The sequence below is a fragment of the Buteo buteo genome, chromosome 20 (assembly GCF_964188355.1).
Source record: "Buteo buteo chromosome 20, bButBut1.hap1.1, whole genome shotgun sequence".
NCBI classification, from domain to species: domain Eukaryota; kingdom Metazoa; phylum Chordata; class Aves; order Accipitriformes; family Accipitridae; genus Buteo; species Buteo buteo.
This window is the reverse complement of record NC_134190.1, coordinates 10,271,588-10,286,157: the sequence shown is the minus strand read 5'-3', so window position 1 is coordinate 10,286,157 and position 14,570 is coordinate 10,271,588. Positions and strand designations below refer to the sequence as shown.

At 44.4% G+C, this 14,570-nt stretch overlaps 1 protein-coding gene across 2 annotated transcripts in view; it reads right to left on the bottom strand.

Moving 5' to 3' along the window:
- Nucleotides 1-14,570, bottom strand: part of NEDD9 (neural precursor cell expressed, developmentally down-regulated 9) — a 75,185-nt gene that overhangs the window by 35,324 nt on the left and 25,291 nt on the right. Inside the window, exon 1 of one of the 2 annotated variants that reach the window (XM_075052202.1) lies at nucleotides 4,343-4,432. The exons of the other annotated variant lie outside the window; for it this stretch is intronic. Coding sequence (XP_074908303.1) covers nucleotides 4,343-4,354 — 12 coding nt within the window. The 5' untranslated portion in view covers nucleotides 4,355-4,432. Of the gene's footprint in view, nucleotides 1-4,342; nucleotides 4,433-14,570 lie in introns of those variants that run through there. 2 annotated transcript variants of the gene reach the window in all.

Genomic DNA, 14,570 nt, shown 5'->3' with positions numbered 1-14,570 from the left:
TGTAATGCTTTGTGATGGCTCTTCTTTTTCCTCTGAAACAAGCCCTGTAACATCCCCCACCTTCAGCAGCACCTCCTTCTGTAAAACAGAATGAACAGCACCTTGCTATCTTACCCAGCCTTTGGTAGGGCAAACAAATTCTATTGTGGGAGTTTCTCAAATACCCTGAGGTATTGAGGCAGTTACCTCTATTAAGTATACAAATACATACTTGACCCAAAATTGGAGGCTTATAAGCAATACATAAGTTTACCAGGGGCTGGGAGGGGGTGGGGGGCAACACAGAAGCCACAGTGGGAAGAGTGGGAATCTGAAAAGGACAGTGGCCCTCCAAGCTTTAGGAAGGAGCCAGTCCTACTGCTACGTGTCACTAGTGTTGCTGCTGATTTAGGCCTGACCCTGCTAGACTTCTGTCACCTTCCTCCGTACATGCATGGAGGAGATAAAAAGCATGGAAACTTCCATTGCAAATTCACAACGGTAACAGAGATGGCACAAACTTGTACAGTTTTTCCCCTTTGTTGGTTTGTTTCTCTAATATTACCTTTTACAAGGTTTTACGGTTCCTATTTACTCCTAAGTTTGATTGTCACCCTGTGATTGCTGAGATAGCAAAAAAAAAAAAAAAAAAAAAAAAAAAAAAAAGGAAAACAAAGAGGAGTGTGAGGGATAAACAAAACAGAGAGGATTTGGTTAGTAAAGTACAGGCAGTTCTCTTCCTTTTACATGGCCCAACACTCAAAGTCTTTCATTGCCAGGGTTACAAGCAGCTTTTCACAAGCATTCCTGGTTGGGAATATAGTATTTCTTCCCAGTGACACTATTTTGTTTGTCTTGGCATACAGGCATTGTAACCAAGTCTATATATTACAGGACTGTGCCTTAGCACAAATGGCAGCCATTTCAAACCCTATTTACTTAGGTTTCTCCCTTGCCCAACAAATTATCTAAAAATAGATAATCAAGACCTCATACTTTACATCTACGTCATTCCTTTTGGCTTAAATGAGGTAAGGAATGCAGGGGGTTTTGTTGTTTTTTCTCTCCTCTTTCACTAACTGTTTGGATCTTTTAGTAAACAGATAAGTCCCTCTTTCTCCTTCCCCCTCTTTTTTCGTCTTGTGAACAGCCAACAAGCTACAAAAGCCTTGTTATGATAATGTCTTCTCCCTTTTCCTTCTGTCACACTTTTATTGCCTGAGATAAGGGCATTGAAATTGCTGGCCAGATACATCCTCTCCCATCCATGTTCCTCCCTGATCATGGTAACCCACTGGTACTTCTGTTCCTGTATAGCACATTTTAGCTTTAACTGCTTCATCCTTGGAATCACAGTCTGGGTTTGGTTTCAGAAAGGGTTGATCCTACCTTCTGGATTACAGATTACTTGAACAGCATCCTGTGAGACCTTGATGGGATGCAGTTTTGTGGTACATGGAGATTTAGCACAAAAGGATGCTGTTGTCATCAAATGAAGAACTGGGGTGTTGCCATAATACAACTGCACCCTACAGGAATTAGTTTCTGAAAGTAGCTTTTAGACAAGGAGGACTAAGAAATGCTCACAACAAACATAGAAATATTTGTTATGCTAACATTTCCTATCTTTTCACGGCTCAGGGTAACTTTTGTGTTCTCCAGTATTTAACTAGTACATGAATGGCAGAAGAGGACCTAATCTGGGGTTAAATTTGTCTTTGCTTTAAACAGTCACATCTTCACTCAATTTCACACAGTGTGCAAAAGATAGACAGAAGTGTAAAGACATACTAAAGACATATATAAGGTACAATTCTGAACTTGCTTAAATCCACAGGGATTTTCCCAGTGGCTTTCAGAGGAGTCAGGCTTGAGTATTATGTTGGAAGGATGTTTAAAGAGTGGGATGGACAATAAAAGAAGCTTAGGTAAAATAAGAGAGCGAACAAGTCTTCAAAATGTTTATGAGTGAAAAAAGGGTAGACTGACTAGCGGAAAGGATTTCTAGACCAGAAATGATCTTGGGTTTAGTCACGCTGAAAGTGAAGCCACGAGTGATGGAGAGACATACTCAGGGTCTCACACACAAGTCAGTTCCTGTTCTGTCCAACTGTTAATACTCTAATTAAACTCTAATAAGAATCTCAATCATTTCATTAAATGAGGCCTTATCTTATGGACTATCACAATGATAGTAAAGAATGACAGGCCCCAATATAACACCAGGAGCAGTTAAATAGACCCAACTCTGCACCTGGAACCTAAGCCACCTCTGAAATGATGGTATGTCCCCAGGCAGCCTGTAAGCATGCTCTGCTCCTTTATTTTCTGTATACAATAAAAACTACAGGACTTTTGTTTTTCTATAGAAAAATAAAAGAAAGAAAGCAAATACAGAAAGAAAATAATAGACACTGAATGAGCAGCTATTTTCTTTCTGTGTTACTCCAGGGATAAGAAATAGATCAGGGATAAGAAATAGATCTAAGAATGTTTGTCCTAGTTAAACAGTGTAACTACTTGACATTTCCCAGGGAAAGTAAACACCTTAGTCTGACAAGAAGGCCAAAACCCTCAGTCCTTTTTTTTTTTTTTTTTTTTTTTTTTATGGCTCGTACGTTGTCTAGCTTTCTCTGTTTAGAGTTACGTAATCACAAACCCAAACCAAAATGCTCATTCCAAACAGACAGGGCAAAGGAAACATTACAGAGCAGGGAAGACTTCCACCTTTTGAGCTACCTTATCGGTCCCTATTCTTGCAGTGCCACTGGGCTACATATGAAGCATGATCTCCTTGCATCAGAGGAAGGATAGATGGTGACACCAGAAGTCAGGAAGCTGTGTAACTACGCAGGACCATTATTTTGCCACCGTGACAGAAGTGTCGCTTAGTCATGGTCAGTTGCAAAGCAGTTCATGAGCTCTGGACTAACAGTGACACTGCTCTTTTACCCCCAAGTGCCTGACATTTTGTTGCAAGAGTCACAGCTTCTCTAAGCAGGTATAAAGTCTACCTGAACTGATTTGAGGGGGAGTAGAAAGGGATAGGAGATGAATTTGATCTCAGACTTCAGATCAGTTGTTTGAGACAGAATTAAAGGGAAAAAAAAAAATTTTCAAAGTCATGGAGTATCTTTGTCTATCTGTATCTTAAACAATTTCTTTTTCCCAGTTATTCTTAACCACCATGAGATGGAGAAACTGGCAGCAGCTTTGAAAACTTAACTCTGACCTTTCCCAAAGTTTGGGTATGAGAGATCCTGAAAGCCTGGGCTGAGCTCAGACATATATGGAAAAGCATGAAAATCTACCTATATTTACCTAGGTATCACTCGCACATCTCATTCTGCCCGCATTTATAAGCCTTATACAATGCTATAGCATGTATAGCTACAGCTCCCATGTAGGAGACACTACACCGCCTAAATTCAGTAAGAAGATGGACTTCACTTCCAAAGCAAGTTAGTCTCCAAGTAAGTATATAACGTGTGACATTTCCAAATCACTTTTTTATTGATGCTGAAGTTATTTTTGGCAGAGAAAGTAAAGTTTTTCCTTCCCTCCCCCTTTTTTTCCGATCACACAAGATTATGGTATGTCTGTACAGTAATCTAATGCCCTGTGGGCAATTCAGTACCTTGCCCAGACGTTTCTAAGTAGAGTAATGTTAGGATGAAAGCCTCCACATCTGTGTCTTCTGAAGAAAAACCTCTAGTAAAAGGTTAAGCTAGAATCACTTATATTATTTAACTTGGGAAAGGGGGATAGGCTACCCATTTTTTTAAATATACGGTGGTTTGGGGTTTTTTTCTTCTTGCTGACCCGAACAGACCGCCCTGAAAAACTGCGCTGTGATAACGAGACATTCCCCAAGGACTGGAAAACGGGGAGAAGCAGCGATACCCGTCCCGAACCGACGCTGGGCATCACGTACAAACCCGCCTTTCCCCAGACACCGGGCTCACACCGTTCGCTAGCGCCGGCGTAAGCGGGAGAAGGGCCGAGACACCGGGCGGGAACCCCCTTCTCCCCCCACCCACAACACCCCAGAACACCCGGGGCGGGTGGGGGGGTCTCCGCCGGCCTGCCCCCCTTCGCTGCCCCGTCCCCGTCCCCCCCCCCTTAGGGCTCCGTGCCCGGAGACAGCACGGAGCAGCGGGCTCGGGGCGGCTCGGCCGCACCGCCCCGGGCCAACGGCTGCGCCCGCTTGTCCTGTGGGGGGCACCGAGGGGAGCCCCGAGCCTCCCGCCTCCTGTCAGGGCTGCGGCCCCTCAGCGAGGGCCGCCCGGCTGCCGCCGGGGAAGCCGCTTGACAAGCCGGGGAGACTTCAAAGGCCCCGGGACGGCGCCCGCCGCCGGCTCACCTTGTACTTCATGGCTGCGGAGCGCTGAGGGGGCCCGCGCGGCAGCTACACCGCCTCCCGCCGCATCGCCGCCGCCTCCTCCTCTCCGCGCCCCGCCGCCCGCCACCGCCGCCAGGCTACCCCGCTCATTTGCATAGCGCCCCCGCCATTGGTCACGCTCGGGGATAAGGTGGACCCTCTCTCCCCCTCCCCTCCCCCGCGGCCCCGCCCTCTGCTGCCCGCCCTTCGGGGCGCTGAGGGGAGCGCCCCCCGCTTCTGTGAGGCGGGGGGGAAGGGCGTCCCACAGAGCGAGGGCCCCGCTTCTGGTGAGGCACCGGGTCCGGCCGTGCCCTCTCACAAGCCGCTCACCTCGAGTTCCCCGCACGGCGGGGACGCTCGGAACAAAAGGCCTTCTGTCTGCCGCCCCCGCCCCGGCTGCTGCCTCCCGTGCTGAGGGGGGGGGGTTTCTCGGCCCGGCAAGGTTCAAAGCGCCCGGGTTGTCAGTGAAGGCGGCCCCGAAGTGACAAAGCGGCGGGGAAACAAAAATGCCCCCTCGCAGTCTGGCCTGGTCTGGGGCCTGGTGCTAAACCTTCTCCATCCGTCCCCTCTGTAGCCGCCTTTTTCTTGTGCAGCTCTTGGAGGCGTTGGGCACTTCTTGTCTTTGCGATTGATTTTTGCCCTCGTTTGCCCCCAAAAGATGGATCTTCTAACTACTACCTCTTGAATCAAAATGCCCGGTGTTCCCTTTGCCCGGGAAAGCCTGCCATTCACGCACCGGTTAGACACCAGAGGCCAAGATGGCTTTAATCATCTAGAGATGTCCATTATAAAGAGTGACCATGGCAAATAAGGATTACTTGGAAGAGAGTAATAATTAACTCTGGTATCTTGGGGGCAGGAAAGAGCAGGGAAAATAAATGTGTGGCGATCCTCCATGCTTTTTAAGTCAGACCCCTTAATCAGGCGTGATTAATATGGTGCACATAATAGGAATCTTTGTGTATGGGACATACTCCAGCTTGTTTAGATGAACAGGAAATAAATTCTCTCCTTTTTGCCCGAGTTGGATCTTACCCAACATTTCTAGGTCACAGATGGACTCAAGACTATTTCTAGTGGCCTAAGGAAACACAGCAAAGAATAATCTTGTACTACCAGATTACCAACATAACTTCATTCCATAGTACAGTGATATCCTTAAATTCTCATGTGACTAATCCTCTAGAGAAGGATCCTATTGCTAAAATGGCTTCATGGCTTCTAAGGAATGTCATACTTTTATCTGCAATCTCTTCCGTTCTCTGGTTCCAGCAGAAAATATGTGGTTGTACTATACAAATTTACTAAATGAATGCAAAAAAAATTTTTTTTTCTATACTGTCTCGTAGTTCATCGGTATGAGTTCCTGTCAGCACAAAAGATGTCTCAGTGAGAAAAGCGAGCTTCTGCTTCCTGCAGTGCAGAGCACGCCACTGTGACTGGGATCCCTGTGCAGTGCTGTAGCTTCACTGGCTGTAACCCCCCACAGGGGTTTTTCTTTGGGTTTTTCCTTCTGTTTTTGTTGTTGCTGTTGATTCTTCTGATTTTCCAAGACAGTACTTGAAATAGATAATATTTTATATGCACTGAGTTTGGGGCAGTGTTGTTTTAAGTGTAGCATCAAAATAAATGTGGGTAGTTTTGAGAGAATAAAGCTCATTTGTATGCTGTGTCCTTAGACACTTTATTTAAGAAATAATTCTTCCAGTGATTATGCATAACCAGCTTACTACTAGAAGAGCGCAATTCTCTTTGGAGTGTTTCTTAACTGTGGAGTTTGACCTTGGATTTTCTTTTTTGCGTGTTTTTGCCCTTCATACTCCAAGGATAAAAATTTCTCCTGGGAGGAGAAAATTTCTCCTAAGTACAGAGGATGCGATAGCTAATGTGTTTGCATGGTATTGGACTAGCATCCAAATCCCATTCCCTGAACAAGCTCTGTATAATCTCTTTATGTGGCACCATTGTCATGAAGATAAATGCATTGAAGATTGTAGAACCACGTTAGTAAGAACCGGATAAGTGTCAGAGACAAAAATAAGAAAAGTAGAATCATACTTCTGACTTCACCTATATTTAAATGCAGAGTGCATCTGGTTTCCAGTCATCTGACCAGCAGTGATACTTTTAATGTAATTGGTGTTTTTCCTTTTTCAGAATGCTTTACAGTCACATTATGAAATCTAAACACATTTGAAAAGCTGTGCCTTCTGCTTTTGTTTTAGCCTGCGTTGCTTTTAGCGTATGTAAAATGTCCCTGACTGATCTTGATATGAGGTAACAGATGTGTTAATGTAGAATTCTAGTTGAGTTGTTCCCTTGTATATATTGTTTTGCCTTTATTGCTCTCCATAACTCATATTAAAAACTTTTAATTAAATGCCACTGGAATGACAATTTGGGCACAAAGTCTATCGGTGTTGGTAGCTATACAATTCTAAAGAAGCAGATACAAGAATTGGTATTTTACAGGGAGAAAGAGAGCTTGCCATCGCACACCACCTCCTCAGTCAAGTCCCACTGCTCATTTTATTCACGCACCCTCCCTCCCCCTTCTCTCACCTACTCCGTTTACTGTCTTAGGTTTTCTTTGCACTTTGAGGGGGTTTTTAATTTCCCCGAGGGTGAAATACTCCTGCTTAGTGCAACACTTCTAGCAGAGCTAGCAGTGTGGCAGAGCTCCCCAATCTATCACGAATATCAGGAATTAGATATACCTTGAAAGAGAGATTTGTAAATACGATCCTCTAACCTTGACGCATTACTCTAAGAAGTCAGGATCGTGGCAAGCACGCATTTGTGGTTAGTGCAAGCACTTGGCTTTTCTTGATGACCTTGCCAACTGCTGTGCCTTTACTATGTAATATTGTATTTCAGGCGTAGTCTAGGAAAGTTTTGAGTTGTTGGTTGCCTTGGATAATCAGCTCAATTATACAATGGAACATGCTGAAGGGGAAGCCAAGACCTGGATGTCTGTGTTGTAGAAGCAACTTGAGCTATATTGCCAGGATTTATAACTACAGGGTCCTATTGAAGTTCTCAGGAGGGTAATTCATGTAATGTGTCTTTTTGCTTCACAGCACAGCAATGGCTTGATTCACTGCCTCATACTTTGTGCCACTGCAATTCTAGCTGAGTAGCAAATGGGTTCTGTGACTTCGTCTTGTGCCGGCATCAATGGCTTTTGTTTGTTTCTTTGCTTTTGCCGAGGGCAATTAATATTACTCTCTGCTCATTTGGGCAACCTACTGCTTGTCTCCTGCTCTCATACACCATCCTGGTGAGCTTATCGCTTGCTTTATTTCTCACCGCACCACTGGTCTGTGTCTTCCTGGTGCCCTCCTGATTGCCAGTTGGGGTTCTGGGGTGTTTGGGAGATGGCAGCAGGTGAAATGGTAGGGCAGCCAAAGGGACTGCTTGTCAGCCAGGCTCTGCGGCTCGGCCACCACAACGCTCAGCACACAACATGAAACACAGCTGTCAGCCAGGCTGGGAAGCGAATACCCATTGAAGCAAATCAGCCAGCTATCGCCCCGTGACAATTGATAGGAGAAGAACACGAGACAGATATCCTGCTCTGAAAGGTTACTCAAACAAAAATCCCTTGTTCCTATTTCCCCATGACACAACCTGAGAAAAGAGAGACACAGCAGAGTGTCTCCCTCACAGTTGAGAGGGTCTTTTCAGGAAGGGTCTGTGAGCTCTGTGTTTGGGAAACACTGCTCTATCTTTTTTTTTTTTCCTGCACAAAGCCCTGACTATCCTTTGGATAATGTTGTGCAGCATCTGCATCACTTCTTGCTGTGATACTTGGCCAGGGAATTGGGATAAAAATTAATTTAGTTACAGTGCCACTGCACTTTACGAGCAAAGGAGTCATAATTAGCCTTGGTCCTGCCGCCTCTACAACGCTACCCAGACTGGCTCAGTGGATATGCAGTGGATGGAATTTCTTCAGTGTAGAATGGTTTTGTACACAATCAGAGTGGTGGAATTTGCTTGCTTGGACAAATCTGTTAAAAAAGATGAAACGCTGCTGTTTCCTGAAAAGAACATTAGCAAAAATTCACCACTGATGTGGGCAGGCTTCTGTGTCTGTCTGCACAGAAAGGCCTCCTCTCCCACCTCACTACGAGATGATGAGCAAAAGATTTCAGTCTCACCCAAAGAAGGGAATATTTTGCATTTCAGCAAACCAAAACAAAGTCTGTTCTGTTTTTCTTTGACCAGTGATGGAAATCTTTTCAAGCAAGCGGTCTATTCCATTTAACAGTAACAGAAGTCTCTCCTGGCAGACAGAGGGGTGAGTAGCGGTCACTGTAGTCGTCAGGTTTAAATGCAAGGGTCAAATTGTGAGAATAAAAATTGTTAATAGAAGTATCTTTTTAAATTTGACTTTCCTTTGCCATTCTACCTAAGATGCCTTTTAACCACAGAGCTAGTTCACTGGCCTTGCTCTAGAATTCTGCATTTCCTTTAATATATATGAACTAATCTTACAGGCATCCCACCTCCTTTCACAATAAAGCACAAAAGCTGTTCACATTCTCAAGAAGGGCATTCTATGCAGTGTTTCTTCAGGAATCGCTCATTTAACTTTGTAAGTCAACCATCAAGGCCCTGTTTAGTGACCCTCCTTCAGATAAAGGGAATAAATGCAGCTCCCTCTGTCCTCTCTGTTTTGCTTCAAATGCCAGCCAGAAAGAAACATGCTGGTGTCCTCCCACCCAAAAGGTTTTGAAATTGAATCCAGCCTTTGTTAGCTTGAGAAATCATGGAAGGCAGTTGGAGTTTAGATATTCCGGAACTGGCTATCACTAAGCCACAAGCCTGACCCTGCAAATAAAAAATGAAAAGTCTGTTTGGTTTAAAAAAAAAAAAGGGGGGGGGGGGGGGAGCTGGATAAGTACCACTACAATTTTCACTTGTTATGAGAAGCAAGCAGTCACCTTGTCAGGGGAAAATGAACACAGGAAGGGAAACAGTGGAATCACTATTAAAACAGCAGGAGGGACCCATCTCACCCTGGAGAAAGGAAAGGAGAGAATGTAAAATTGATTTGAAGTAAATTTATCTCTGGTCCAACGCTGAATACTAACTGCAGATGAGGATGAAAAAGAATCGCTTTTCCAGGTCCGTGCAGCACAGCAGCTCCTCAGCCATCCAGCTGGTGCAGAGCACGAGGGTCAGGGGGACTTCATGTTCTCAGCAGTGCTGGAAGGAATTTGTGGAAGACAGCAGCAATCACAGCTGAGCTGCCACATGCACTTTGCAAAGCCAAGGCAAGTTAAGAGCTCTGCAAACCTTGATATGTGCACTCGTGCAGATAACATTGGTGCATTGGGTAGAAGAGATGGCAGAAGCCGGTGGCTTCAAGATGGGTGCAGGGCTGTGGCAGACTGGGTCTCCAGCGCTTGCCTGCCCACGAACCAGTGGTATTGGGAGGGCAAGAGGAACGTAAGGTATGCGGGGAAGACTGGAGAGGGAAAAGAATGTCAGGATGGAGCACGCACTGGCCTATTCCTTCCAAGGATACTGTCAAAGGCTTATTCATTTCCCAAACAAACAAACCAGTCTAACAGTTGTGCTCACAGAATACACTCCTTTATTTTCCCCTCCAGCACTGAATATTTTTAATACATGGGCTTAAAAAATACAGGCTTGCTTCCAGACGTGTGGCATGCATGCCATTCAACCTACTGATGCCAAAAGAGGGGTTTTCTGTTTTTCGTAAGAAAAGCTGAGAAATAGCATAACTATGGAGAGACTGCAAAAGGCTTCTGTTCTCTCTGGTTCACAATTATGCAGATGAAATATGATAAATATAATACAGGGAGGTTGCTCAAGAGGAAATGTATGTTTAGACATCACAGCTCATTTAAGATGAAAGGAATCCAGAATTGGAACCGGAATTGCCTCAGACAAGAAACTTAGCCACAAAGCTTAGGCATGTTAAGCTTTTCATGCAGTCGTAAGAAGTTGCAGTCCTGGCATCCAAAAGCTCAGATCTTTACCTGAACTTTCTACTTGAACTTTCCCCAGTTTGGGTGAAACTCTGGAGCTGAGATTTTATCCGCATGGATCCACAATGGATGTTACATTATTCCACCAGGTATTACAATTGTTAAAATAGGAGTGAATTGAGTAAGGTTTTTCTTTTCTTTCTCTTCTTGGGGTGCTTTGGGGTTTTTTTTGGTGGAGGCCAACCAGCCCACCACAGCACTATGATCCCAGTTTGGAAACACCCCAGGCTCTTTTGAATACATGTGTCTGGCATACTACGTTTGTGGGAGTGAGTTCCTTCGTGAAAGCAAGAGTGTGAGTGTGGACAATTAAGTAGGAAACAGTGGTCTGGAGTAAAAAGGTTCACTTCCCTGTGACATCTAGAAAGATAAGGTTTCGTAGACTAGCATCAGCAAGTTTTTTCTCAGCAAGTGTGATCTCTCTCACCTCCACACATGCACACACAGAGTAATATGCAGCAATTCCTATCCCCAGAAGCTTTGTCTTGAACATGGTAGCGCATGGCTCTGCTCTTTCCAGTCTCTGGTGCCCTGCTCCAGCCTACTCTTCCTCCCTGCCTCTCCTTCCCCTCCTCCTGCCTTCCCAGTCCTGCAGTTGACAGGGTGGAGAGCCCCACTTTCAAACACACGTGCCAGCACTTTCCTCTGAATTTGTGTGGAAGTAGGTTGTACAGAAACATTAAGCTACAAAATGGCCTATAAAGAGGAGTGTGCATTGAAGTCCTTACACATCAATTAGATTTAAAATACTGCATCAAAATCCTTCAAAGCCCATTAATCCTCTGTGCAGAGCATTTCTGCATCTTAGCCCCATCTCAGGGAGCCAGGACCAAAGAAACCCTTATTTAAATACTCTCCCCTTCCCCCTGATTTGCAAAATGCACACTACTTTAACGTGACAGAAACTCAAAACTGACCCTGAAATACAATCTCTCCTGACTGTAAACTGTCCATCAGTTTTACACATCATCCAAGGAATCGTCCTGTGACTGGACTAGCCAACTGTGTCCATTTTGCTTGCAAAGCCTGTTATTTTTGTTCTGTCTGGCTTTAGGAAGCTTTTATTGCATATCTGTCCTGGTTTCAGCTGGGATAGAGTTAATTTTCGTTCTAGTAGTTGGTATAATGTTGTGTTTTGGGTTCAGTATGAGAAGAATGTTGATAACACACTGATGTTTTCAGTTGTTGCTAGGTAGTGTTTATACTAAGTCAAGGATTTTTCAGCTTCTCATGCCCAGCCAGCAAGAAGGCTGGAGGGGCACAAGAAGTTGGGAGGGGACACAGCCAGGACAGCTGACCCAAACCAGCCAAAGGGGTATCCCATACCATGCCCAGTATATAAACTGGGGGGAGTTGGCCGGGAGAGACGGATTGCTCCTTGGGAACTAACTGGGCATCAGTCAGCAAGTGGTGAGCGATTGCATTGTGCATCACTTGTTGTTGCTCAGGGGCCATCCCACTGGGTGGGAGGGAAGTGAGTGAGCGTCTGCGTGGTGCTTAGTTACTGGCTGGGGTTAAACCACAACAATATCTCCCACACTTTTTTTAGCAAAGGTAATCTGCTGTTGTTATATTTTATATCCTTGGTTTTTGCCTCTTCCCATCTCTCACCAGCAACTCTTTCATAGCACCGAAAGCATTTCTCCCTGGCAGGGCACACAGCTCGGTTGTTGTCCACTAGCCAGCTACCAGTTCTTTCCAGTGGGAGGAGGGGAAGCAAAAATTAAAATTTAATAAAATGCAAATTAGAGATTTAAAAAAATCAATCCAGAGGGGAAAATTCTGTTTTGCCTTTACCACCAAGCTTCCCATGAAGACTCAGCCTGGAGGTGTTTTGAGGCTTGAGGAATTTCAGGGGAATTTGCTTCTTTTGGAGGTGTTTGGAGAGAGGATATATGATAGGAAAGTGATCATCTTTTCTCTCTTTCACCTCAACCAGATCTGTGGAGGTCAGTTGATATCCATAACAACAGAGAATGGCACATGAAATGTCTCACACTGTCTAACTTATTTTTCTCTTCTTTGGGTGCTGGTGTTTAAGCTCTCATCTCATACTCAGTGTAAATTTGCATCTCCATAAAACTGCCAAAAATGGTTATCTTTGCTGCCATCTAAATCTGTTTATGGTCTACTCTCCCAAAATCATTCTTTAAAGGAAAATGACTGATTTCCAAACCCCTCCTCCTCTTCTGTTATTTTTAACAAGCAATTCAGTCCAATGTCTTTTAAAGAAAAGATCATTGCATTACTGTGTGTTGCAGGACTCTCAGGAAACAATAGTAGAAGAGAAGGAACGTGGGAACTCTGTTCCCTCTCTTTTCCATTGCTATCATTTGCAAACTCTGAATGCTTCCAGCAACGGGGTAGCCAAAGACGGGGTGAAAAGGACAGAGCATGTTCCCATTGGCAAAGCTTCCCTCGACTTCACTGGGACCAGGATTTGGCCCACACCGCATAGCATCCCGAGCCTTGGCTTTGACTAAATTGGCTCCTCATAGTAGACTTGTCTCTGCTGAGGGAGGCAGTGGTTGCAGATAACTCTGCTCTCACGAGTATCCACCACAGTTATTCTTCTGCTTGCTTCAGTCTCGATACTTACACTTGCACAGCTGATAGAAGCACCAGACTTGGGATCACATGAAAGGAAGGCTACACACAACTGTTTGCTGGTCTCTCCTTCAACACCTACATTCTCTACTCTGTCTGCCCTTTCCCTCACATCCCAGTTGACTCATGGTGTTTGTTCCTGAAGTCTGATGAGGGCTTGAGTCATAAGTGTTGACACAAGGATTTCACTCTTCACCTCCTCAGAGTTCAGCCCTGTCTGGGAGCTGTAAAGATCTGTCTCCACGTGTACTCATGGCCTTTGAGGGGGGGCTTAGCTCATTTGTTGTGCCATAAGGTCCTGGAGAATGTACGTCTGGAAGGCATTGTTAAAAATCCCTGGGAGTGTCAGGGTACCAGAGAGGCTCTCCTCTTACTTTAAAGTTCTGAGATAGAATGTGTTGGCTCTGGCTCTCTAGGCAGTAAGTAGGCACTGTAAAAGGGCCTTAGTCATACTTTCAAAAGTAAGGCACTGTAGCATGCCGTGGTGAGCGCAGTTGCTGTGGGATGGGTCCACAGTAGCTATTCCAGAAGTTGTTGTTTCCAGTGAAAGACCATGGTATGGATGAGTGTTTGCCCAAAAAGAAGACCATGAAGGCCATACATATGCAATCCCCTCTCCCCAGAACATAAGCAGTGGTCTGACACTAGATAGTGGTGTAAACACACAGAAACATGAAAGTCCTAGATGTGCTGGGAGAGCAGGTTTCAGGTATATATGTGTAGGTAGGGTCAAAAGGTTTGGACTAAAGCTGGTGGAATAGGCTCCTTAGACTGGTCTTATAATTTCATTTTCCTTATTTCTCAGAGACGGATCTTCTGGTGCAGAGATCAGAAGTGGGAAAACGTAAGAAATGCAAGGTCCCAAATGCTGACTCCTGACCTAAGCACATGGGTGAAAGAAAAGTCTGTCGGACCAAGTTGCATTTGTAGGAGCTGTAACCACTGTGAGGAGGAATGGAAGGAGACATTTCTTTGCAGTTGTGGGAAAAGGGAAAGAGGGCAAGAAAAGGAAGATGGATAGAGAAATAGACTATTATTAATCAAGATAATGAGAGAGAAATAGTCAGGGGCATTAGGCCTACAAAGCACCCCACACCTTATGTGGATCAGTACAGATTATAGCCTTTTCTGTCTTTTGGGAAATCTGTTCCCCTCCTTACTTTGATATTTAAAACATTCTGCACTTGATAAATAACAAAAAATATGGTTCTTAAAGACTGAACCACATTCTGGTAGCAACCAAGATAACTTTATGAAGACAGACAAACTTGTGTTAAATTAAAAAATATATATATCACGCTAGAAAGTTATGTAAGATTCTATTTTAAAATCATCTGGTCCTAATTTACTAAATTTACTGCCTCAGAGCTAATGCCAAACTGCTACATTTGATTTATAGAAATACTTTAGCACATTTTTCCATCAGGCTATTGTAGAGTATATTTACTGCCTTTTTATTATTGTTAAAAATGCAGACTTCTTTAAAGGAAAGGAACATTTTTGAAGAGATTATTGATAGTTTCTCATAGAATGCCAGGAGACATGCAGATAGTAAACAATGCTGTGTGCTTAGGAACATT